The following is a 25,942-nucleotide window of genomic DNA, read 5'->3' on the forward strand; positions in this document are numbered from 1 at the left end:
CAAACAATATTCTAAGATCTAGCGATGTTTTGCTATCTTTAGGAATCTTGGCCTTTGCTCGATGTTATAAAACATTTCTTGGAAGGCTTGTTAACGGTTTAAAATGCGACGTTTGACCTGACCTGCAACGTCATGGGTTGCACCTAGGTTAATGAAATTTGGCCACATAGTATTTACATCTAACACCGTTTGAATTTTGAAAATCCCTAGGGGACCTTAACACCCTTCCTACACAGTACACACTCACTAAGGTCCGGGAATTGACCAACGGGGCGCGGGAATCTGCAGCCAAGATTCTTAGAATAAGAACCTGCAGCGAAGAAGACACTGACAGCATGGATGAAAGAACCTGGATAGGAAACTCCTATTCCTTCAACATTACGGGCAGCGTTCCGAGCGATCGACCTGCCACCTAGCGTTCGGTAAGTATCGGGACTGGAAACTCCCGCCGTTAAGCATTACGGCCTATGGGGGACGCGGGGCGGCATGTTTTGAAACGGGTATTAGGCCGCAATGCGGATTTATTTTTAGGTTTAGAAGCTATTTACGACAGACAAAATTGATCAGGCTATCGAATGAGACCAAAACTATTATTGTCCGTTCCGCACAAAAGTCGTACACGAGGGCCGAATACAGGCGACCTTGAAAAAGAGGGCCATTTCTAGTGTTTTTCTCTTACGCGGCGCCGGTGAACGCTTACGCGGCGCCAGTGAATGCGCGGCAGACGCGGCTCCCGCTGCCGCCGCGCGTGCCCTCGGGCACTTACCGAAGGGAACGCAATCAGCTGTTAGTTTCCAATCCAGGTTCTCCTTCATCCATGCTGACAGTGTCGGTGAATTCGCTGCCGGTAGCAGCGCTGGTAGATTTCTGAACCTGCTGCCAGATTGACGGACATCATCGGTTTCTTTTCCAGCAGGTTGCCAGGTAACTTGCAAATATAATGCAATGAGCTTTTGAGATCAGAGTTTCTGAACAGCCCTATTTGTTCAAATCAAAATATACGCCGCTCGGTGGAGATTTCCGCGGAGATTCCGGAGATTCCCACGGTGTGGGGCGGTGTGGGGATTGATGTGATGGGATGGGCGGTGTCTGCAACGAGTAGTTAGGTAAGCTAAGCAGTAAATTTTTAGTGGAAAGAAATGCTTGTAATGGATTAACGCGTTCACATTCGGTCTCACAGTGGTCTGGGCCTGCTCTTCAGTCCACTGTCTTATTTTTAAATGCTCCTTCGGTCTTCCCTCAGAATTTGGTTAAATGCTCCTTCGGCCTTCCCTCATAATTTGGTCGTTATATAAGTACCTACCCTACCTTCCTGCCCAATGCACTCACTATACTGATACTCTGTTTCATTCCAAGCTTGCAGCCGAAGTGCCTTGCTCGGCAAGGCTTGCTGAAGGCAGTGCGTGATTTCTGTATATGCATCTCTTACATTCAAAGACGCAAAATATTGAACTGAGGAGCAAAATGCCGAAGGAAATCCGACCGCAAGCTTGATATGGAACAGAGTATAGTCACTCTTCAATTTAATATGCTACCTACTTGAATTTGTATAGCAATTTTAGGATGTTTTTTCTGTGGTAACTTGTTCATTTAAACACAAAGAGCTTATGCTGTTCCCACCATCCAGTCCCTATATCTTTGATTCAGATCAGGGCGGATGTTTCACCACCACGCTGCCAGCCACTGACAGTGCGTTTCGCGAGCTGACATCATACTTGTGGTAGTGTTGGAGCTATGGGCTTGTCGATGCTTCCATGGAAACCCGAATTGCCATGTGTGCTGTCATCTTAGGTGAAACACCAGCCAGGTGTTACTAGGTCTTACATAAGTAGCTTCACATATGTATGTAGAAATGGATACACTGCGTTGTTTTGAGGAGTGCCTGGATTTAAACGGAAAATGTATGTTTAAAGATTTTCCTTGGGTATTTTTACCAATGTCAAGTGTTGAAGGACCAATAGGTACCTAATTGGTGTTATTGAAAGCCTTGTGTGAGTTTGTGTGCCCTGCCCTGTGGGTGTTAACCATCTAATGCTTAGTATTTGTCTGGTCTTGTGATTAAGTTGTAAAAGTAAATGCATAGTTTTAACACAATTATTTTATTTTTTAATACAAACTTGCAGTATTTATATATATATATATATATATATATATATATATATATATATATATATATATATATATATATATATATATATATATATATATATATATATATATATATATATATATATATATATATATATATTGCTTGATGTGAAATTTGTGTCATTTATGATGTTGCATTTATGTGCTGCATCTGTTCTTCCACAGGTTATTTATTTTTACCTTTTACACATTTCTGCTACCTATTTGCTGGTAATCATACAGAAGAGATAAGAGTTAGGTATTCCTACAAAGCATAATGAAGCTGCTTCTTTTGGCTGTTTTTTGTGCTTTCTTTCAACCTATACATTCAAGTAAGTACCTATGAATTTAGCTTGTTATATTGCATAATTTATATCCAGTGCTTTATATGAAAGCTCATGAAAAGGCCTTCATTCCTGGCTTTATCAAGCAAATGTTGTAAATCTCAGTTTAGTTGGTTAAGTACTCTGTATCTGACTTTGTTTCATATTCCTTCACTTCTTACTAGAAATATGTGCATTTTATCCATGCATAGGCACCTTGCAATCTACATCTTCATCTACTCAGCCTTTTATATGTGCGCCTGTCACAGCTTCCTGAGCATTTATGTGTTTGTGTTGTTTTTTTTTTGCAGCATGGTGTGACAATCCTTTGATGGAGGGCTCTGAAATAGTTGCTACATCATCTCTGTCTGGAAAGGAAGCCAAAGAAGCAAGGCTTTTTGGTGAGTACCTTCCTCCCTGTTCATAGATTTTCTAACCTTTTGATAATTATTCATAGATTATTTGTAAATTGTGATGAAATGAAAAACAAAAGGTGATGTTTCTGCACTAACAACCACATTTAAAATCCAGCAATAGTTGGGATTGAGCTGAAATGCCCAATCACAGTGTTTTTCTGGTCTTTTCACACTGCTCGCATTGCTAGACTATTTCCCTTCAACTGGTCAACTGGCTTCTGTGGTGGCGCTGGCTGGGACGCGTGCCTCTTCGTTTCAGAGGGCGCGCTCCCGGCCGGCCGACGTTGACTGCATTTGGTCGGTGCACGTGACAACGCTCTGAGGAGCGGACGACAGACGGACGGGTGGACGGACGGACGGACGGACGGTCGGACGGTCGGACGGCGGTATGGGCACTGTGCGCTGGGCGTTCAACGTGGCCGCGTGGGCACCGGGCCGCGCCGAGTGGTCAGCCGCCATGCGCGCTGTCCAACCGGAGGAGAGGGAGCGCATCGGGCGCTTCCACTTCCGCGGCGACGCGCGCGCCTCGCTGGCCGGTCGGCTGATGCTGCGTCGGCTGCTGAGCCGCCATACCGGGCTGCCGTGGAGCCAGCTACGGCTGCAGCGCACCGACAAGGGGAAGCCGTTTCTGGCGGCGGCCGGCGGCGGAGACGGCGGTGGCCTCGTGTTTAACGTCTCCCACCAGGGCCGGTTCACGGTACTGGCCGCCGAGCCGGCCGCCGGCGCGGACGCGGCGCTCGGCTGCGATGTGGCGCGCGCGGTGCGTCGGCCCGGCGCGCCGCCGCCCGCCCAGTTCTTCGCCACGATGCGGCGCCAGTTCACGCCGGCCGAGTGGGCGTTTATTTGCGGCCCGGGCACGGAGCGGCAGCAGCTGGCGCGCTTCCACCGCTGCTGGGCGCTCAAAGAGAGCTTCGTCAAGGCCGAGGGTGTCGGCATCGGGTTCAGTCTGCAGCGTGTCAGCTTCACGTGCCGGCCGGCCGAGCTGCCGGCCGCCGGCGCGGTGACCGGCACCGTTCTGCACGTGGACGGCGCGCTGGAGACGCGCTACCGGTTCGAGGAGAGTCGCCTGGACGCCGAGCACGTGGTGGCGGTGGCTGTGCGGGCGGCGGGGTCGGCCGCCGGGCCGCCGCCCTCCTTCGAGCTGCTGACAGCCGACCAGCTGCTGGAGGGTGTCGGGTACCTCAGCCCCGAGGACCCGGCCGACTGGGAGCGCTACTTGGCCGCGGAGGAGAGGGACGACGGACTCTGACGGACCGCCCGCCGATAGGATACTGGAAAGGCAATGGCTTAGAAAACAGATAGTCTCTCGCAGGGACACTTAAACTCAATGTCTAGGGGGTTTTGATATGCTATGGGTTTTTGGAACAATCACAGAAAGGTGCTCAAACCATGTGACAGGACACAGTAACAGGGTGTTCAGTGAGGACATGAACCTCAGACCTTGGTGGATAATTCGTCCACTGCGACTCGAAGCTTACTCCACACAGACGCTGCACTGACGGCTGTCCTCCTCTGCGTGGAGCCCGCATCCTGGGCAGTAGGGCGACTGCCCCGTGGGCAGTGTGTTTGTGGTGTGTCGATGATCAGGCCTGGGGGCAAAGTGAATCCGCCGGGGCACGATTGTGTGCGGTTGGCATGCTACTCAGCAGATGTATCGAGGATGACTCAGTTTACTTTATTGTTATGTAACGTTAGGCCAATGGTCTTTTGTGGTTTGGTTCACTTCTAGTCGGTAAGCTCTTTTCCGGACTTAGGTTACTGACCCTGGTGTTAATGTCCAAACCGCTGCAGGAATCATAGAAGGCGATGTATCTATGATTGAGTACCCATGGGTATTCCGATCTGAAAATAAATAGTATAGCCAAAATTGTTGGATCGCTTCGTTGTAATGCGATTATTCATTCAAATCAGAAGCGACGTATTTGGACTATGTCCATCGTGTTTTTAAAGGAAACTGCTGCTCAAGCCTGTCAGGTGTGCTCGCAGACGATCTTCCTCACTGTTGATTGCGTAATGTAGGTAAGTAATGGTATCAATCTTTCTATCGTATCGTCAGAGGACAATTTCCTTCTGGAGCGTACAGCCCAACCGCCATTGTACTCTGCCTTCGCGAAGGAACCGGTTTTTGTTTGAAATCAGACTACACATGCGGCGAGCGTTCGCTAGCTGCTCGCAATCTGAAAGTCAAATGTACAGGTATGCCGGCCAGCCGTGTGAGGATGGAGGCCAGTCCCCGTGGTCGGCCGCCGCCGCCGCCGCCGTCTCGACAGGAACCGACGGGCGGAGGTGCGCGGTGGGGCGTCGCCGCCGCCCGGCGGTACTCTGCCGGCCGCCGGGTGACTCACAGCACTGACCATATACGGCGCGCCGCCACGCCGGTGATGGTTGCGCAGTTCACCTGTCATTCAAACACTGACGCATGCCGCCGCGGGAGACTCATAGGGCCCTGCGCAGGACCGACCCAAGCGAACCATGTAATGCACATTGGCCTACGCAGGTACACAGATTCTGCTCGAGTTGGCTCTGCATAATGTTGGACAGGACTTTGTGCCTTACGGTTAGTTTGCATTGATACTGCCACTCATAGAACCTTCTCATTTTTTTTTCGAGTCCCGTTATTGGCAGAAGGCGATATTTACAGAGGTGTATAAAAACAAACTACGTAGATTATGAGCATGAACTGCTAGCCAGTAGTTCCAGTAGAGATCCAATGTACACTCAGTATTTTGCTATTGCAAGAATTTTGTCATTACATAAGCATTCGCATCGCACGCCAACCATGTGGCCAGATCCACGACTGTCCACTGAAGCCTGCGCAGTTGCATGTTTCCACCGGCCGCGGTCTGGCCGCGGTGAGGCCCTCGCCCGAACCGTCTCAGCGCCGTGGTCACGGTTGGTGTCTGTCGGTGGGACCGAGGAGACACGGACGAACGGACTGGCGCTGCGGTCAGCCAGTGGGGAGGGGAGGCGGCTGATCAAAACGGCTGTGGATTAGAGAGGATGAGGTGGACCACAGCACAGTCTGGTGACTGAACCGACCCGAAGGAAGGCAGGGGACGAGAGAGGCCTTAGGGGTGCCAGGTGTTGTATCTCATGGAACCATGGTGGATCGTGGGGGGTCATCAACGGTAGAAGGACACTCCCGATCTGGATACAGATCACGTAGATTAGCCCTGCACAAGTCACACTGACCCCTGACTGTCACAGGCCCCAGGTCACACCACCCACAGTCCAGCGAACACCAGCCCTCGCCTCCAGGTCGCTCGCGTCCGAACGCCGGCTCGAACCGGCTCCCTGCTCCGGTAGACCGGAAACGCGAGGCGACAAATTGCCCCGCACCCCACACGCACCGCGGGAGGGGCGTGCTTCGATTGTTGTGCCGGGAGGGTAGAGAGGGGAGAACGAACTACGTGGGGTAGGGTAGGGGCTGAGAGAGGCTATTACCCGACCAGTAATAGCCTCAGTCAATCAGTATACTGATTGACTGGCTGTGGCGGGGTTATAGACTGTCTGACACTATAATACACTGCGAAATTGACTGACTGACTGCCAGCATGACCTTCCGCCGAATTGGCTGACCGACTGCGGCTATACCTTACCACGGGACTGATTGGCTGACAGTGTACAGTAGGCCTACAAAATAAGTCCCCGTCGTATGCAGGTCACCAGTGGGCAGTTAGCGCCTGAGCGCTACTCGGGCGCCGCCTGCCCGCATACGGAGAGGACTTATTTTGTAGACCTACTGTACGACTCGTATCATAGTATCATAGCGTTGGATGGATTGACTCGCCGTTCAGTGCCGCACGGGCTGTCCGAACGCGCCGGAAGCACAGCCGTCCGGCAAAGCCGGATGAACCCTTGATATGCCATGCTGAATGAAGAGATCATGGTATATGGGGATATTGTGCCTCCGCTGGAACTGCGCCGTTTGTCACGCTAGCAGAGTTGTTGGTCGTGATGTGACCGACAACGGCAACAGATCAGTATGTGTTACCGTATGGGCGGCACGGCAGGGCTACGCGGCATGACCGTTCACCGTCGGTTCCAAACGGCCCGCTCCCGGCCCCGTGTACCGCGCTTAACCCTCGCCCGCACATGCCATTTTCCCATCCTAGAACGCACATGGGGCGGGGGTTGCCACCCCCCCCCCCGCGCCATTTCGTTCCTGTTGGAGATAGAGCTTAGCGGTAAAGACCAAAAAGATTCTTTGGGAAGGGACGAATCCAATGATACCCAGTTTTACCTTCTCAGGTCAGTCATTAACCTTCCAGGTCAGGTCAAACTAAAAAATGTTGCTGTTTTGGGTCACCGTTGGATATCAAGTGCGCTGCTTATCATATACCGAAGACGATGCCGTTTTCTGGTGCCAAGCCAGCTAGAACCTCTTTGTCACACTACCCGACCGGGTTTTTGCTGCTGAGGTCATTTCAGGTCAAGTTAGGTCAAGGTCAATTATATGTGTTTGTATGTCTGTGTGTGTCTGTGTGTAGGTATACTGATGTGTGCACCGATTGTTTATGTGTTCATATTACATGAAATCATGATCTGAGAAGCTTTTATCAAAAATGCAGTCAAAAAACTTCACAAAAAGTAAATTCCGCTTGCCCAAAACGCAATTATCTTAGATGACCTAGGTTGACCTTGAACTTGACCTTGACATCTGTACATCGTCGAACAACATGTTCCATGATAGGTGGGAGGTAAGACTGGCAAAAAAAGGCCGAAATCAAGATGTCAAAAGCTCACAAGGCCCATGGCAAACGCAAGATGTTGAGAATTGGCCATTTGGGTCATGACATGACCTGAAAAACAAGGTCATATCTCTGAAACCAAAAACCACAGAAACTTGAAATTTACAGTGGACATCAAGAAAGGATAGAGGAGCAGGTATACGAAAAATCAGCCTCCTAGCTTTAAAAATGTTGAGTGCAGAGCAGAAAGACTACGTGGGGGGTGGGGTGACAACCCCCCCCCCCCCCCATGTGCGGGCGAGGGTTAACTCACGGTAGTACTGTGCCTCTTCTCAAGATTGCTCCATGAGGCCTTTTATTGCCGGGTTTGGCATTCGATTCTACCTTTCCAACTAGCAGCCCATGTATGTTAATCTCTAGACGATTGACGAATGCCATGCATTTCATGTTAACATGCCTGTCGGGTGAGCTGTAATGTTTGTCTTATGTAACCATCGTTCGTGTCTTTCTTGACCAGTCTCAAGTGCTGGCCCGTACTGACCCTCCACTCCCGGTCATGTCTCCCCCAAGGAAACTCGAACTAACTGTCCGCCGTGTCCCCCCCCCCCCAAGGAGACCGGAAATGACCTTCCGCCCCCGGCCGTATCTCCCCCGGCAGAGCCCCCCCCCCCCTCCAAGGAGACTCGAACTGACCCCCGCCCCGGCCATGTCTCCCACCAGGCGACAGCGCATGGACGGCGCGTTTCTCCAATGTCGGCCAGAGCATCACGGTCGACCTGGGGGAGGTGTACCGGATCACGCGAGTGGCCACGCAGGGGCGCCGGCACTCGCGCGAGTTCGTGCGCCAGTACAGCCTCCAGTACGGCTTCAACGGCCGGGACTTCATGGACTACCGCGGCCCGCACGGCGGCGCCTGGGTGAGAGGACGGGGGTCGTTTGTTATAGGGGAGTTAAGAAATGGATGTCAGGAGTACAGAGTGTCAGGTTTGTTGATTTAGTTGTTCACGTGCCGGGTACTGAAGTGCTGACCAGCTGGAGACGGAACGTCCCAGATCTCTGGCAACTCAGCATGTATCGTAGGTAGTGTCTGCGGCAGTGCCCAGTCATATCCGTTACAGAGAAGTATATTTCCGAACCGATCTACCCCGACTGACAGTGTGTACCGTGCTGTGTCGTACCGCTGTACCGGTACAGCGGCGGTACCGAGTCACTGCACCGGTGATGGACTGTGCAGAGCTGCTGACGACACTGGCCCAGTCTGCACCATTGACCAGGCTCCCTTCTCAGCGGCGGTAGACTGCGGCGGGTCCAGGACGGAGCCGCCTGCCGTATGATCGGTGCGTTCAGTTGGTCTCCCACGGCATGCTACTGTCCGTTGGTTCGGTGTTGTCCAGTTCTGGCTGTTTGGCGCAATTCTGTTTATTTTCCAGCTTTTTTTTCGCTCAGATCGGTAGACGCCCGGAAACAGCTAGACTGTCTGATGGAGCTAATGTGGTTTGCCCGCAGCTCTTCAGTTTCATGCCAAACTTATTCAGCTAGAGCAAGTAGATGAAGCCGAATGACTGTGCCACATCCCTTGTTCTCATCCAAGCTGAGTGTGTTTGCTTACATAGGCTCACCCTGTGAAACGCTTTGCTAACGTTATTCTACCGATCCAGTCAGCATTTTTTCCGTCCGCACAGCAGGCTGGTCCGGCCCCGGTCACGTCTGCCTCGTCTGTAGTAGGATGAATTTCGCGTTTTTGTTATTGCTGCGACTTCTCATCGTTTCTTTTTTGTGGTTTACCTAGGATTGTTTGGTTCGCTGCTGAGTGAGCTCGAGCTCAGCACGTGCTTGTGAGGCTCGTGGGACTGTCGTTATGTGTATGTGCCTTTGGTTCGAGCCAGCGTTGTTGGTGTCGTATATGCACGCCGTGCATGCTTTATCGCTAGCCCTGTCCGTCCCACAGACGTGTGACCGTGTGATCTTCGTCAGTATGTATCCCAGCGATGGTTTGCGCTTTTTGTCATTAAAGTGACACTTCTTGGAACCTAGCTTTTGATATTAGTCATACGTGATGTTTTTTTTTTAATGCTTTGTGTTGCCCCCTTCATTTGTGCTAATTGATTGATACTCCCTGCTCATTATGTGTTTTGCCCCCTTCGGCCACTGGCGGCTGACTGGTCCATGCTCCCGCCGCTCACTGACCGCTGTATCCGCCCCGTGACGCCGCCGCAGGGGTTCCAAGCCAACACGAACGACAACTCAGTGGTCTCGAACCGACTCGAGGTGCCCGTGGTGGCCCAGTATATCCGAATACGGCCCACGCGCTGGAACGAGCGCATGTCGCTGCGAATGGAGCTCTACGGGTGCACGTTCAGTGAGTGATTGCAAGAGATGGGACGAGTCATAATATAGAGTCATAATACGCGAGTGATTATCAACTTTTGTGTCAAGGATTCATGATGAAACTTGTTCTTTAATTTATTTTTGTTTCCTTATTGAGTAGTTTAAAAAAAACTGCCCTATTTCTGCGCCAATGCAGTCAGTTATCTTCTCGACTGACGTCATTGACCCCACTCCTGCCGCAGCGGCCACCACCATGTACTTCACCGGTGAGGCGTTCGTAGAGAAGGACCTGTCGCGTCACCAGGTGCACTCGTACCGGGACTCGATCCAGTTTCGGTTCCGCACCGACCGCGCCAACGGCGTGCTCATGTACAGCCGCGGCGCGCAGGGGGACCTGTTCGCGGTGCAGCTGGTGCGCGACAAGCTGCTGCTGCTCATCGACCTCGGTACGGACCCGAACCTCGGCCTGGGTGATGGGTGATGATGTTAAGAGGGGCATGTGGGAACTTTTAGATGGGGTGTGGACAGTGGACAGTGGAGTGTTAGTGTACTGACCTGGCTTTAGTGACTGACGGCTTATAAGCTAATTAGTGCTTACAGATAGCAGTGTTGATATGTGGTCGAAACTGAGGTTGGATTGAATTGCATTTTAGCCTGTCGCAGGTATTTCAAGTAGTGACCCTGCCGTTCGGTCGTTGTCGATTTTAAGGCCCACTTGGCAGTTGGCACTGCCCATGACGATGATTGTGTCCCACAGGGTTGGCATTTTTGCCGGCAAAAACTAGTTTATGCCATTTGCCGGTTTAAACCGGTTTTAACCGGCAAAAAGTGGCAAAAACTGGCAAAAACTCAGAAATATAACAATACTATGCCTAGACATGATTTTGAACAGGACATATTTTAAGGAGAATTCGGTGAAAGCTTTATGCTTTCAAACAGAAGTGACATTGACCATTGAAATGTTTCATACCTAACTCAGAAACATTTTCATGGGCTATCCCTAAGGAGCTAGTAAGATGCCTTTTGGGGGTGACAAATGAGCCAGTGCAAGGGTGACTGGGTGAGTCCTGCACAATCAGAAGTGCGAAGAGGTATCTGCCACTGATATGCGCACGGCACCGCATGACACCCTACTTACCGTGGCCGCCTTGTCCCACTCTCCCCTTACATGGAAATACATTCCGTTGTGGATGTCTACCGACATGCATAGACATTTTAAGCAGGGAATTAAGTAATGAGGCAACTTCAGAATGTTTAGTGCATCTATATAACTACCAGAAATGCATTTGTACATTTCAAATCCATTCCTAACTAGACAAGTTGTAGGTTTGGCCATCTGAGTTTTAGCCAGTTTTTGCCAGTTCTTGCCACCAGGGTTTCTGCCAGCCGGTTTAAACCGGTTAAAACCACTGGCAAAAACCAGTTTTTGCCACCCCCTGCCAACCCTGGTGTCCCATCACTGACCTCTGCCCGCGTCCAGCGCTGACCTCTGACCCGGTGACCCCCGCAGGCTCTGGCCGTCCGACGTCGCTGTCGGTGGGCTCGCTGCTGGATGACCACCTATGGCACGACGTGTCCATCGAGCGCCACGAGCGGGACGTCAGTCTCACCGTGGACCGAGTTCGAGTGACCACGGAGATCAGCGGCGAGTTCCGCCGACTGGACCTCAACAGCAAGGTGGGTAGATGGACGGGAAGGGCGGCTGAGCGGGGTAGGCGAACGGGACGAGCAAGCAAGGACGGGCGAGGGGGACGGGTGAGCGGGAGGAGCGCTGTGGTTGGATGGTGCTGTATATTAGAGAATTAGGGGAGAACAGTGCCGTTGAACCTAGTGCATGATACATGTGTATGTTCCTAGTGTATGTCCCCGACGTGCTGACTGCGTCCAGAAGCCTATACCGGTCCAGGGTGCTCGATGGGCTACTGGTGGGGTCGGTACTGACTGACTCCAGTTGCGTGATTACTGATTACTGTCAGTTTTGTCTTCATCTCAGAGAGGCGCTTTTATTTATGGTTATCTTTTGCGCCGATCCACCACAACTTGTAAGTTTTTTATATTATTCAATGAAAATGAAGTGAACTGAACTGACTGGGACGGTGCCGGTTTCAGTTTTACCTGGGCGGCGTTCCATACATCAAGGACGGTGTCCAAGTGTTCAGCAACTTCACCGGCTGCATCGAGAACTTCTACCTCAACAGCTCCAACTTCATCGCCGAGCTGCGCCAGGGTAACCGGGACGACTTCAGCAGCTATGGAGCGCTGGCCAACTGCCCGGTGAGGAGACCAGCTGTGCAACCCTCAACTCCCCCTGCGTCACTGCCCGTGCATCATATCCCCTTGGCTTTGTTTCCTACTCAGCTCTGCCCTCGTACACACTCCCGAGTGCCGATAATTTATGCAGTCCTACCGCCGTAAAATAACCCTTGATTTGTTATTGTCATAACCTACATTCCGATTTGTTATGGTCATAGCCTACACTCCTGGCTCTGTGGCTGACCAAGTTTTTCGTCGGCTGACTCCTGCCGTTTGTAGTATCTGACGTGTTTCTGTGACCCCGACTGACGGTGCCCTCTGGCCTCTGCTCCGGCCGGCAGGCGGTGCACGTGGTGCCGCTCACCTTCCAGGACCGCGGCGCGCACATCAAGGTGGTCGGCAACGAGGGGCAGACGACTCTCAACATCTCCTTCTCGTTCCGCACCTACGAGAGGGATGGCATGCTGGCCTTCCACAACTTCCTCAGCGACGGATACGTCAAGGTAAGCTGCGGCACTACCGCCATTCAGGGTCAAAGGCATGGCTTTGGTACATTCCATATCTTTTGCGAGTATTTAGCTAGATGTCTGCTCACAAATGTCTCGAAGTTGACGTTATTTTCTTCGAATTATCGAAGGATAACATTTTATCAACAGCTCAGCTCATTGTTTGTGTTGTTTAATATTCATGACAGAAGCCCACAGCACCAAAGTAACAGAACAGAACCTGCCTTCGTTTTTATTTGTGTTTGAAACGTCTCTCCAGACAGATTCACTAAGTGGCCCTTTGATCGTCTGTGTTCACCGCTCCCACTCTCTCTAATGCCACCATATCCAGCTATAACACCCCTGCCCGTCGCCGCCGTGCAGGTGTACCTGCAGGCGGGCCGGTTCAAGGTGGCCATCATGACCACGGGCATGAAGCAGCCGGTGGTGCTGGACGCGTTCGAGCAGCGCTACAACGACGGCAGCTGGCACGCGGCCATCGTGGCGCTGGCCACCAACCGAGCCACCACCATCCTGGACGGCTACCCGACCGAGACGCGACGACTCATGAAGTTCACCACCGGCTTCGAGTACCTGTTCGGGGGTCAGTGGATGCCCGGGAGACGTGGTGCGAGTATTAACCACCACTCAGTACACTGTTGGTGCTGAGTGGTGTGGATAATATCGCCATATTGGATGAGAGGTGTGAAGTGTGGTAGCTTTTTGTGTCGTACATATATCCATAATTCGATTTCTCTTATCTCCTCGGTCGTTTACTCGATTTTGTTCTGTGTATCTAACGTATTCAATTGGGATATGCGTGCTTATTTAATATGCATTTGTATGTGTGTTGTACAGGCGGTCTGCCCGGTTCGGAGAACCCCGGCTTCCTGGGCTGCATCAGGAGTATATCTGCCGGCGGTAACGAGCACAGTCCACTACAGCTGGGACCACAGGTAACCAGCACAGTCCACTACAGCTGGGACCACAGGTAACCAGCGCAGTCCACTACAGCTGGGACCACAGGTAACCAGCGCAGTCCACTACAGCTGGGACCACAGGTAACCAGCGCAGTCCACTACAGCTGGGACCACAGGTAACCAGCGCAGTCCACTACAGCTGGGACCACAGGTAACCAGCGCAGTCCACTACAGCTGGGACCACAGGTAACCAGCACAGTCCACTACAGCTGGGACCACAGGTAACCAGCGCAGTCCACTACAGCTGGGACCACAGGTAACCAGCACAGTCCACTACAGCTGGGACCACAGGTAATCAGCGCAGTCCACTACAGCTGGGACCACAGGTAATCAGCGCAGTCCACTACAGCTGGGACCACAGGTAACCAGCGCAGTCCACTACAGCTGGGACCACAGGTAATCAGCGCAGTCCACTACAGCTGGGACCACAGGTAACCAGCGCAGTCCACTACAGCTGGGACCACAGGTAACCAGCGCAGTCCACTACAGCTGGGACCACAGGTAACCAGCACAGTCCACTACAGCTGGGACCACAGGTAACCAGCGCAGTCCACTACAGCTGGGACCACAGGTAACCAGCGCAGTCCACTACAGCTGGGACCACAGGTAATCAGCGCAGTCCACTACAGCTGGGACCACAGGTAACCAGCACAGTCCACTACAGCTGGGACCACAGGTAACCAGCGCAGTCCACTACAGCTGGGACCACAGGTAATCAGCGCAGTCCACTACAGCTGGGACCACAGGTAATCAGCGCAGTCCACTACAGCTGGGACCACAGGTAACCAGCACAGTCCACTACAGCTGGGACCACAGGTAACCAGCGCAGTCCACTACAGCTGGGACCACAGGTAACCAGCACAGTCCACTACAGCTGGGACCACAGGTAATCAGCGCAGTCCACTACAGCTGGGACCACAGGTAACCAGCACAGTCCACTACAGCTGGGACCACAGGTAATCAGCGCAGTCCACTACAGCTGGGACTACAGGTAACCAGTGCAGCCCCCAAAGCTGGGGCCACACCTTACCAGGACAGCCCCTAAAGCTCCTGCGCAGCCTGTGTGGGCGATGCGTCCTGTTGCACCTTACAGAATAGGGCGAGGCTAGTCTTTTCGAATAATGTGACGTAACTGAATGGTTTTCGTTAGTCTTATTCTGTCCTCACAATCAAAACGGTCTTCCGAAATTCGCAGTAATGCGTGTATTGCGTTCTTATTTTAAGGCCGCTCATAAATCGCGCCAAACCTCGTGTCCTAACCCGTGCTCGGTGCTGTACTCTCTAGCCGCCCGCTGACGCCCCGTTCTCCCTCCCCCACGGCCCAGAACATGATGAAGTCGGAGTTCATTCTGATCGACGCCTGCGACATGGAGGACCGGTGTAACCCGAACCCGTGCGAGCACGGCGGCCTGTGCACCCAAACCTCTCAGGAGTTTGTGTGTGACTGCAGCGGCACGGGCTACACGGGCGCCGTCTGCCATGCCGGTGGGTCAGGGGCTCGGAGGGAGAGGGAGAGAAACTTGCGGGTAGAGGTGAAAAGTTCGTCATTGTGATGACTGTCGTATATGATTAGTGATCATGAACAAGAGGTAAGGCCGATTTCATGCATGAATTAGTTAGTGCTGGGAAAAGTACTGACGATGACCTGAGATATTTCAAGCAGAAGCTACGCCAAGCTCGGTTGGGCTAACCGTTGAAGATTACGCAAGTGATGGTTAACTATAAACAGCAAACAGGCCGCTGCGTTTGTCGTGTCGCCCTTTTATTTGACTTTGACCTGAGCGTCGCTCTCGGTGCCCCACTAACCCACTATTCCTCCGGCAGCGACCAACCCGCTGTCGTGCGCCCAGTACTTTATGCACAACCGGGGCTCGCGGCGCGCGCGGGTGGCCATTGACGTGGACGGCTCGGGTCCGCTGGCCGCCTTCCCGGTCAGCTGTGTGCTGACGCCCGAGGGCCAGGTGGAGACCCACCTCGACCACGACGCGCTCGGCGACCAGATCGTGGACGGCTTCGACCGGCGCGGCAGCTACGTGCGAAACATCGACTACGACGCCGACATGCGCCAGGTCGGTGGTGGGCTGATGTTGGGCTGGATGGAGGACGGTATGCTTGAGTGGTGGGCTGATGGTGGTGGTGGGCTGATGTCGGGCTGCAGGACGGTATGCTTGAGTGGTGGGCTGATGGTGGTGGTGGGCTGATGTCGGGCTGGAGGACGGTATGCTTGAGGATAGGGTGGGCAGGGAAATTGTGCGCCTGTGATGGCTATCAGAGTGAGCGGTGCTGGCCTCCATGGGCGTCCTGCAGTTGTCCTGCTTTTAGCAGCAGCTGTCCACTAGGATGCGAGTGCCGATAGCATTTGCGGTCGCATCCTCCCCTGACATCCTATCTCCGCTTTCCGGCAGATTGACCGTCTGATCAACGGCTCGCTGAGCTGTCGTCAGCAGCTGTTTTACGCGTGCTACAACGCGCGCCTGTTTAACTCGCCCGTGCGACTAGACGAGCCGTTCGAGCCGTACTCGTGGTGGGTGTCGCGCAACAATGAGATGATGGACTACTGGGGCGGCTCTCAGCCCGGCAGCAGAAAGTGCGCCTGCGGCATACAGGGCACCTGCATCGACCGCGCCAAGGACTGCAACTGCGATGCCGGTCAGTGGTGGGATAACAGAGTTCGGAAATGGATGATGAGCATGAGCTTAAGTATGACCGTTGTGATGTTTTTTATCGGTTTACAAGATTTGTAGTGAGACAAGCGTAGTGTTTGTATATCTGGCTGTTCGCTGTTCAGGCTGTGAACCTCCGTTGACCGGACCGCGGCCGGCCTCTCTAACAGTGACCCCTCTCTCGCTCTATAGGTGTGGCGGAGACGGCCGACGGCGGCGACCTGATGTTCAAGGAGGACCTGCCCGTCAGACGGGTGCACTTTGGCGACACGGGCGCGCCCGGCGACTCGCGCAGAGGCACCTACCGGGTCGGCTCGCTGGTCTGCGAGGGAGATGGTACGTGACCGGGCGCGGCGGGGTGATTTTCAGCTCGCGTGTTTAGCCTCTAGCGGAGTCTACAGCAGCTGGGTATGAGTACCGTGTGTATTAAATCCGTTTTGTATTCTACGCTGGTCGTGTGTGGACGAGCTATGTGTCTGTGACAGGTAATTGTCTGACTGCCATGTACTGTGACGGGTAATTGTCTGACCGCCCCGTACCCTGCCGTCCACAGCTGTGTTTGACAACACAGTCACGTTCCGGCTCTCCGACGCCACCATCGACCTGCCGCCCATCGAGATGGGCTACAGCGGCGACATCTTCTTCGAGTTCCGCACCACCAAGGAGTCGGGCACCTTCCTGCACGTCGAGGGACCCGAGGACTTCCTCAAGGTCTCCATCGTCGGTGAGAATTCCTGCCGGCGTGTCGGCGTTCGGGTCTTCGGGTCTACAGCGTAGAATGAAGGAATTGAATTGAGATGCTTTCTTATCTCAGCTCCCGTCGTATCGTTATGGTGCATTTCAGGTCGAGGTGTGAATGCATTACCAATGCGTTGATATTTGCATCCCATGTTCCATTTGAATTCAAGTGGTGGATGACTTTTCACCAGAATATGTTATTGGGTAATCGATTTCGATCGAAATTGTGTCTTTGCTGCTATGACCCTGAGTGCCCTCTGTTGACCCCTTTTAACCCCTGTTGACCCTTCTGTCCTCCTCGGGCGGTAATTCGATCCAGGGGGAGTACCGGGTGCCCTCTGTTGACCCCTTTTTACCCCTGTTGACCCCGTATCTGCCTCTCAGGCGGTAACTCGATCCAGCTGGAGTACCGGGTGGGCTCGATCCCACTCAGCGTCACGGTCGAGGTCAGCAGCCGGCTCAACGACGACCGCTGGCACTCTGTGTTTGTCGAGCGGAACCGCAAGCAGGCGCGCGTGCTGCTCGACAACTCGCTGCACAAGCACACCGACGAGCCTGAGGGACCCGTGCGGCCGATCAAACTCACCTCCAAACTGATCGTCGGTAGGTGATGAATCTTTTGGTCGAGTGGGTCTGTGGAGTGAAAAGAGGTGACCTGATACGAGCAGCTGTCAGTAGGGTGATTTTTTATTTGTGATTTAAAAAGGCCATAACGTAGTCAACTGTGTGATTCACTCTTGCATGTGGCTTTCACTCATGGGCCACGTCATGTTTTATCGAAGAACGAATCTGTTCTAGTATCTCCTTTTTGGCTTTCTCCGGAATGTGTGCCTTCTCAGTTTGGCCAGATCAACTCCGGTAACATGCTCTGCTCACCAGCTGACACCCCCCCCCCCCCCTCCCCCCCACACTTCCCCGTCGCTCGGCAGGCGCCAACACCAAGTACTCGAACGGCTTCGTGGGCTGCATGCGCGCCCTGATGGTGAACGGCCGGCTGCAGAACCTGAAGTACCTGGCAGAGCGCGGTGTGTGGTCGAGCGCGCGCCACGGCAGCGTGTACCGCGGCCCGCTGTACGGCGTCTCGGTCGGCTGTCAGGGCAAGTGCGCCAGCTCCCCGTGCCTCAACAACGGCACCTGTATCGAGGGCTACTCGGACTACGAGTGCAACTGCCGCTGGACGGCGTTCAAGGGACCCATCTGCGCAGACGGTACGTGACTGAGAGGTGGGACGCGGTGGGGTGGGGAGGGAAGGTGGGAATGAGAGGACAGATCGACGGCGCGTAACAGTATAAATGGTATAATTCATGGTATTTGCTGTTTATGACTTCACTGACAAGTGACAACTGTGGTGTGTTGCGTCTAGGACTGTATCGGTGAGCTGCATTGGACGAGTGCCGTTTCTGATGTTTCTTTCAATTCCTAAATCATTAACGCCGGTACTAAGCGCCTATGCCGCCGTTTATTCCTCTGAACATCCACGTGAACCTATAAAACTCGAATGCGCATCTCACACGCAAACAACCTGTACTTTTTTCACACCACCCGTCCATCGCCGTTTCCAGAGATCGGCGTGAGCATGACGCGCAGCTACATGATCAAGTACGAGCTGGAGGGCAGCTACAAGTCCACCATCGCCGAGAACATCCGGGTCGGCTTCACCACCACCAGTCCGTCGGGCTTCCTGATGGGCCTCATCTCCAGCGTCACACAGGAGTTCATGACCATCATGATTTCCAACAGTGGTGAGTGGCACAGCAGGATGGGCTGGGGAGGGGGTCGACGAGGTGGCACAGGGTGTTCTTTTTTATGTGTCGCGCATGAATTTTCAGATCGGTAAGTGACCTAGAAGCCCTGTGTGAAACTCGTTCATTGTTCAAGTTATTATGGGCGATTGAATACTCGGGATAAGTGTTTGTTTGTAAAGTAACGTGCTGTAATAAATTCGACCACCAAATATATCGAAAAATGCATTTCATTTTGTGTTCACAGACACCTTGGATCCAATCAATCACTTTTCGTTTAATTCCGCCGCCGTGATTTTCACTAGAGCCGCCATGTTCACCATAATTATCAATCACTACCCCCGTCACTGTGGCCGGCAGGAAGCCTCCGCGTGGTGTTCGACTTTGGCTTCGAGCGGCGCGACGTGGTGTACCCAGAGCGCATCTTCAACGAGGGCCAGTTCCACGACGTGCGCGTGCGCCGACTGAACGGCGGCTCCACGCTCGAGATACAGGTGAGGACTCCGGGGGTGGGCGTGGAATGTCTCAGCACAGCTGCTGAGTGGCTCTGTGTGTTCGGGACGGACGGCTGGAGTTTGAGGTGGTCGTGGTGTTTTGCTGATGATGGGAGAGCCATATGTAGCGGGTTTGCTATACATTTACGCTTGTATGAAAGGTTCCGACTGAAAAGCGCTAACGATCTTGTTTTGATTGCATCTTGAGAGAAAAGCGGTCGATGATGTTACTTAACCTATTTAATTGTTACTACTCTGGTACTAGAATTAAAACCATGTGGTTCGAGATGCACAGAGGACATGCGTGACCTGACCTGACCTGTCGCCAGGTGGACGACTACCCAGCCTACCAGGAGACGTTCAACGTCAACCCATCTGCCGACGTCCAGTTCAACAACATCCAGTACCTGTACATCGGCAAAAACGAGTCGATGCAGGAGGGCTTCGTCGGCTGCATCAGTCGCGTCGAGTTTGACGACATATACCCGCTGAAGCTCATGTTCCAGGAGAACCGGCCTTCCAACATCAACGGCAGCTCGCGTGAGTGGTGTCCGTTGGAGAACCGGCCACCGGTCTGGGCTAGAAGGGTATCCTGGTCACGGATGGCGGTTCCTGCGGTCAGTAGCCGCCTCTGTCAGCCTCCAGAGGAAGGAGCTATGTGGGGCCCCTCAAAAGGACCTGTTGTGTATTAATGTTTTTCTTTCGTGGATGCTGCTGTGCCACCATCACCCTTTCCTTCATCGATCCATTCATTGATGAAGCGTCTCTCTGTACCTTGCCTGACCAGTGTGTGACGTCCACAGCCAAGATCCACGAGGACTACTGCGGTATCGAGCCGGTGCGTCACCCAGAGGAGGAGCAGGAGCAGCGGCCGCCGCCCGAGGTCGACGAGGACATCGTCAGCTCGCTCTACAACGACATCAACTTCGCCGTGCTCGGAGGTGAGCAGCGACGCGGGAGGACGACTGGTCGACAGTGTGCGGCGCTGTAGGGTGAAAACGAAAGTTTCAATCTGAGTCTAACTGTCCTAATATGTTTTGAAGCAGCATGTGATGGGAGCAATCGAGTCTTCGAGGGTGTGCTGTGTGATTTTCTCCCGGCTGTTCGTCGCCGCTGTAGCACGCTGTAGATGGCGCTGTGCGGGCCGCAGTTTCGATCTCTCGTACCGAGTTGTCTCTCCTCATTGTGGTTGGGATATGTGTGGTGGGGAAGAGCGAAGAGGTACCGACATGTCAGCTGTGTATGGCTTGTCGCACATTGTACATAGCCAGCCCGCTCAGTCCCCTCTGGTGTGAGATCATCACTTCCCCACCGCGATAGCTCTGTGTGTGTTCGTCCTCCGTCGGGCCGGGGTACTTGGTACTTGGTACTTACTTGGTACTTGGTATAGTGCGCTACGGGCTTACTTCTTGCAAGGTGTCTGGTGCGTTGAGCGTGGATGAGTCGCCGAGTGATCTTTCAGCGGTGTGGCGAATTCCGCTCCACCGCATACCGTAAGCGTCTATGGTGACCTCTGTTCTCCATCAGTCGGCCTCGTTCCGGTCGGTTGGGACCGGGCGAGTTTGTTGGTCGCCTTTTTAGCTACACTTGGTGAATCAGCTAGACGTGCGGATGTGTTTTGCTCTAGGTCGTGCCCGATGTTCAGCGACGCTGGATGTGGTCGCTTCAGGTCGACAGACTTCTTCATATCGAAGAAAGAACTTGTATTCACCGGTGCACAGAGGTCTTTGCTTTGTCTTACCTTGATTAGCCTCAGCTGAGATCAGCAGGTCGCTAATTTCACATAGCCGTCCTAACGTCCTGTAGACGTCCTGCGGCTAACAGAACTGCGCTGACATACGATCACCTGCCCCCACAGGGATTCTGGCGGCGCTGACTGGTGCTCACGCTCTGTTCCCCGCAGGTATTCTGGCGGCACTGCTGCTGCTGGCGCTCCTCATCACCATCATGGTGGTGCGACGACTCTCCCGGCGCAAGGGCGACTACATGACCCGCGAGGACGCCGGCGCCAGCGACGCAGAGGACGCGGACGAGGCCGTCACGCAGGGCGAGACGGGCGCCCAGGTGCAGAAAATGCGCGAGTTCTTTATCTGAGCTGACCGCGGAGTGGCCGGTGCCGGCCGTCCGAACTGAGAGGACGGCCTCGAGGGGTACGCTGGACAGTGCGGTACGAGCTCCGGGCCGCGGCTGTGTATTGGATGGACCTCCAGAGATGCGCTGGACTGTGTTGTGAGCGTTTCGGAGCCGCGGCGGTGTGGGGCTGGGCCCTATGGTCGCGGCTGTGTTGGCCCGTCCCTGGTGACCTGCCGCCTCGTCAGTCAGTCGGCGGGTCGGGGCCGGCCCGGTCGGCCGCCGGCGCTCTCCGCCCCGCCCCGCCCGGCGCCGGCCGCCGTTTTTGCGCCGCTGGCCGCGCCTCTGGGGAGCTGGCCGGCGGCGGCGAGTCATTGCAGTGCATCGGCCGCGATCGGCGCGGCGCTGCGCCGTTTTTGCCGCCGTCGCTGAGTGCGTTCCGGACGGGCCGCGCGCGGCGTGGCCTTTTTACGGCCGGCCGGCGGGAGATGGGCCGGAGCCGCCCGTGTCTGCTGCTGCTGCCGGTGGGCGGTCGTTGTGCTTCTACTGGGCACTTGGCCTGTGTACTGGCCAGCTGATGTGGGCATGACGGATAAGAGGCTCGTTTTAGGTCGCGCTGGTTGATGTGTCTTGTGTGAGTGGCAAGATTGTAAGGTGATCGATAAGTCCGTCCAGTCATACTTCCATGTATGTACCGGAAGTTAACGAGTCCGTCCTGTTGTGCGGGACCTGCTTAGCGGCCCAGCTGTGCCGGTGTTCTTTGTCAGATTTGAAGACTTATGTCATGTTGTTTGCGTTGAGGCGATGATCGCCCGTTATACGTATCGAATTGACGGTCACATCATACCTTTTACTCGAGTGCCTCCCATGATCGTACAACTGTACATACATCGATCAAAATGACTTCTCGCTCCTATATTTTGTATAAGATCATGTTTTCCGGTGGTTTTCTGCAATGTCTGCTGTTGTTGATCATATGTCTACTCGCATTACCTTGTGATGTGCTGTTGTGACCCCGGCTCTGTCCCCGGAAGCTGCTTCATTAGCCCGCCCAAGGTCGGACGGGTGGCTTTGTCCCTTGTTTGTTGACTGTTCAGCCTTTCTCTGCGGGCGTCGGTGGCGAGTAATGTCTCAGTGTATTGCAGCCACTAACCCCTCGCTCCCTCCCCTCGCCGGGCGAAGCGGCGACCCCGCTCGCCGAGGGCGTGCACCCTCCCTGGGACCAGGGGCGGATCCAGGAAAACTCCAAGGGGAGGGTCATGAATCGAAGTGGTGCCCCTACCTATACCCAAAATTAAAAACTCAACGGATTTCGTCCACTTCATTTTGGTGGTGCCCCCATTTTCAGTTTTTTTTCTTTTTATTTTTTATTTTTAGTCAGCATCTTAACTCTTAGCCACAACCACATTTACCAATTGTAAGCAAGTATATATGAATGTGCTATGTGCATAGATGCTATGTGTATATATGTTGTGGACGCTGAGTAGTGAGTACTTACCAGGAACGTTATCAGGTAAGCAAATCGTTGTCAGTCCGACGAACTTGACCCTGGCGTCTAAAGGGTCTGTCCTTGACACTTCAGGCTTGTCAGGGGCACCAAAGTCCTTCCAGGGACACCACAAACCTTTCAGGGGCACCTACGGCCTTGTAGGGGCGCCACAGGCCCGCCAGGGGTACCACAGGCCTGCCAGGAAGTAGGGGCACCAGTGGTCTAGCAAGTATATACGACAGGCCTGTCAGGGGCACAACGGACCTGTTGGGCCCATGAGCACCCCTAGGGGCAGGGGCACCACAGTCCTTCCAGGGGCACCGCAGGCCTGTGAGGGGCACCAGCGGCCTAGCAGGGGCACCAGTCAACACAGGCCTGCCAGGGGCACCACAGACCTGCAAGGGGCACCAGAGGTCTGCCAGGAGCACCACCGACCCCGCAGGGGTAACTTGGGCCTGTCAGGGGCCAGGGGCACCACGGGCCTGTCGAGAGGCACTTCAGGCTTTTCAGGGGCACCATAGTCCTCTCCGGGCGCAGGGGTAGCAGGGGCACCAGAGGCCTGCCAGGGGCACTACAGGCCTAGCAAGGGCACCACTGGTCTATCAGGGGCACCACGAGCCTGTCATAGCCAGGCATCTCAGGCTTGTCAAGGCCCAGGGGCACCACAGGTCTGTGAGGGGCACCAGCGACCTAGCAGGGGCACCAGTCAACACAGGTCTGCCAGGGGCGCCACAGACCTGCCAGGGGCACCACAGACCTGCCAGGGGCACCAGAGGTCTGCCAGGGGCACCACCGGCCTCGCAGGGGCACCTTGGGCCTGTCAGGGGCACCACGGGCCTGCCGAGGGGCACTTCAGACTTTTCAGGGGCACCAGTCCTCTCCAGGCGCAAGGGTACCAGCGGCCTAGCAAGGGCACCAGAGGCCTGCCAGGGGCACCAGCGGCCTAGCAAGGGCACCAGAGGCCTGCCAGGGGCACCACAGGCCTAACAAGGGCACCACGGGCCTGTCAGGGGCACCTCAGGCTTGTCAGGGCCCAGGGACACCACAGTCCTTCCAAGGGCACCGCAAGCCTGCCAGGGGCACCAGAGGCCTGCCAGGGGCACCACAGGCCTAGCAAGGGCACCACTGGCCTGTCAGGGGCACCTCAGGCTTGTCAGGGCCCAGGGGCACCACAGTCCTTCCAGGGGCATTACAAGCCTGTCATGGGCACCAGAGGCCTAGCAAGGGCACCACAGGCCTGCCATGGACACCACAGGCCTGCCAGGGGCACCACCGCCCTTGCAGGGGCGCCTCAGGCCTGTCAGGGGCACCACGTGCCTACCGGGGACACTTCAGGCTTGTCAGGGGCGTTACAGTCCTGTCAGGGCCCATGGGCACCAGGCCCGTGGTGTCCCTGCTAGGCCTGTGGTGCCCCTGGCGGTCCTGTGGTGCCCCTGTCAGGACTGTGATACCCCTGATAGGCCGGTGGTGCCCCTGGCAGGTCTTTGGGCCCCCGGGCCTCAAGGGGGGGGCCATGACCCATGTGACCCCCCCCCCCCTTGGATCCGCCCCTGCCTGGGACGGGCTTTGAACCGCTCCCAGCCCAGGGTCGCGCCCGGCCGGCCCGACAGTCATCGTCATATCATTGGTTGGCGCTTCCGTGTTGGCTTGTGGAATACACCGATGTGCTACACTTTGCTAACCGCGGTATTTGTGCGTCAATGAGCGTCATGCGAACTCGGCCCCGGTGTTAGCTGACGTGTTGGGTGTCGGGGCTCGGGTGTGGCGTGTCGGTGTCAGGTGACTGAACCCCGCCAGCTGGCTGGGGGTGTCGGATGTCGGCTTTATTGAGTGACACGTCATCGGACACCCGACAGCTCATAAACGGCTCCCGGGCCTGGGGTGTGGGGAAACATGCTTCAGTCCTCGGCGGATTACTGCTATAACGGAGTGTATTTCCGTTTGCGAATCGAGCACAGCCTAATGCTCTGCCTTGTGTCCGACGGGTCACGGACCGCCTCGGCCGGGCTATGGGCGAGCCCGTCGCGATATTCGCCAGCAATCGGACGGCACCCTTACATCTTCATCTTCATCTTCGTGTTATCGGGGCAAGAGGCACGATGTCCTGTAGGGCCCGTTCTCGCCGATTTCCATAACTTCACTTAGTACTCAGTCTGTTACAGGAGTGGAGTACCAGATCGACTCCCAGTGTGCATCCAGCCTGTTCTTAAAGACGTTGACTGAGGGCGAATGTACAATTTCTGCTGGAAGCCCGTTCCAATCGTTAATACACCGCACAGAAAATGAATTCAGTCTGGCACGGCAGGTTGCACGAGGCTTCCGTAGTTTAAGTGTGTGACCCCGAGTTCGCCTTTCAGGATTCGTTGCCAGAAGCTCTGAAGGATCAGTATCAACGTGGCCGTGCAACATCTTGTATGCGTGAATCATATCCATGCGTCTACGCCGATAGTACAGTGACGGGAGCTTCAGTCTCTTCAGCCTTTCAGGATATGGAAGGTGGCGGATGCTCACCACTAACCGGGTGGCTCTTCTTTGAACCCTTTCGACTGCCTTCTGATCAGGTCTATTGAACGGACCCCAAACAAGACTGCTGAACTCCAGGTGAGGCCGCACGAGAGATTTGAACAGAAGAGGCAGGGTAAATTCATCTAAAAAGGCGAAGGACCGGCGGATGACGGCAAGAACTTGAGACGCTTTGAAGACCGCCGTAGACGCTTGCTGTCGAAACTTCAAGATTGAGTCGACCTGCACACCCAGGTCTCTCTCGACTGACGTGTTTGTCAGTCTGTCCGACCCCATTTGAAATGAGTGGTGGTCCTTGGCTGCACCAACATGAAGCACTTTGCACTTATTCTCGTTAAATGGCAGCTGCCAAGTTCTAGACCATTCCACGAGGGCGTTCAAGACCATTCCACGAGGGCGTTACCTAGTTAGTGGCTGTTTGTTTGCATTTTAGCAGCATCTTCAGCTCTGCCTCAGCTATATGTGCGGCTGTTGTGCCGGTCCCGTTCATTCCCTGGCCCAACTGCGCCCACCCTCGGGCATCCGTCCCCTGATGGCTGACGGTATATACGCTTATTCTTTTCGATAAAGTTCTCACTTGTCCGGACAAGACAATATTTTTTCACGACGTTCTGAAAACC

The 25,942-nt window shown here is 54.4% G+C and overlaps 1 protein-coding gene across 1 annotated transcript; it reads left to right on the plus strand.

Annotated features, from left to right (window-relative positions):
* Positions 1-1,004: 1,004 nt before the first annotated feature.
* LOC122385322 (neurexin-4-like) lies at positions 1,005-22,369 on the plus strand. Its single transcript, XM_043373520.1, has 23 exons — positions 1,005-1,106; positions 2,314-2,459; positions 2,762-2,851; positions 8,278-8,474; positions 9,775-9,916; positions 10,128-10,331; positions 11,396-11,562; positions 11,995-12,159; positions 12,480-12,641; positions 13,008-13,227; positions 13,482-13,579; positions 14,929-15,088; positions 15,428-15,672; positions 16,009-16,252; positions 16,459-16,602; positions 16,820-16,990; positions 17,389-17,607; positions 17,934-18,212; positions 18,567-18,746; positions 19,107-19,240; positions 19,570-19,780; positions 20,044-20,181; positions 21,144-22,369. The coding sequence occupies exons 2-23, from the start codon at positions 2,405-2,407 to the stop codon at positions 21,332-21,334; spliced, it is 3,816 nt and encodes a 1,271-aa protein (XP_043229455.1). The 5' UTR covers positions 1,005-1,106; positions 2,314-2,404; the 3' UTR covers positions 21,335-22,369.
* Positions 22,370-25,942: the final 3,573 nt, after the last annotated feature.

The sequence above is a fragment of the Amphibalanus amphitrite genome, unplaced genomic scaffold, assembly GCF_019059575.1.
Source record: "Amphibalanus amphitrite isolate SeventyFive unplaced genomic scaffold, NRLGWU_Aamphi_draft 000214F_arrow, whole genome shotgun sequence".
In the NCBI taxonomy this organism is placed as follows: Eukaryota; Metazoa; Arthropoda; class Thecostraca; order Balanomorpha; family Balanidae; genus Amphibalanus; species Amphibalanus amphitrite.

Coding starts and splice junctions, on each gene's coding strand:
- LOC122385322 (XM_043373520.1), top strand. CDS start 2,405: ATGAAGCTGCTTCTTTTGGCTGTTTTTTGTGCTTTCTTTCAACCTATA. Junction 12,642..13,007: donor TCAGCGACGGATACGTCAAG/GTAAGCTGCGGC, acceptor GCCGCCGTGCAG/GTGTACCTGCAGGCGGGCCG. Junction 13,228..13,481: donor CTTCGAGTACCTGTTCGGGG/GTCAGTGGATGC, acceptor TGTGTTGTACAG/GCGGTCTGCCCGGTTCGGAG.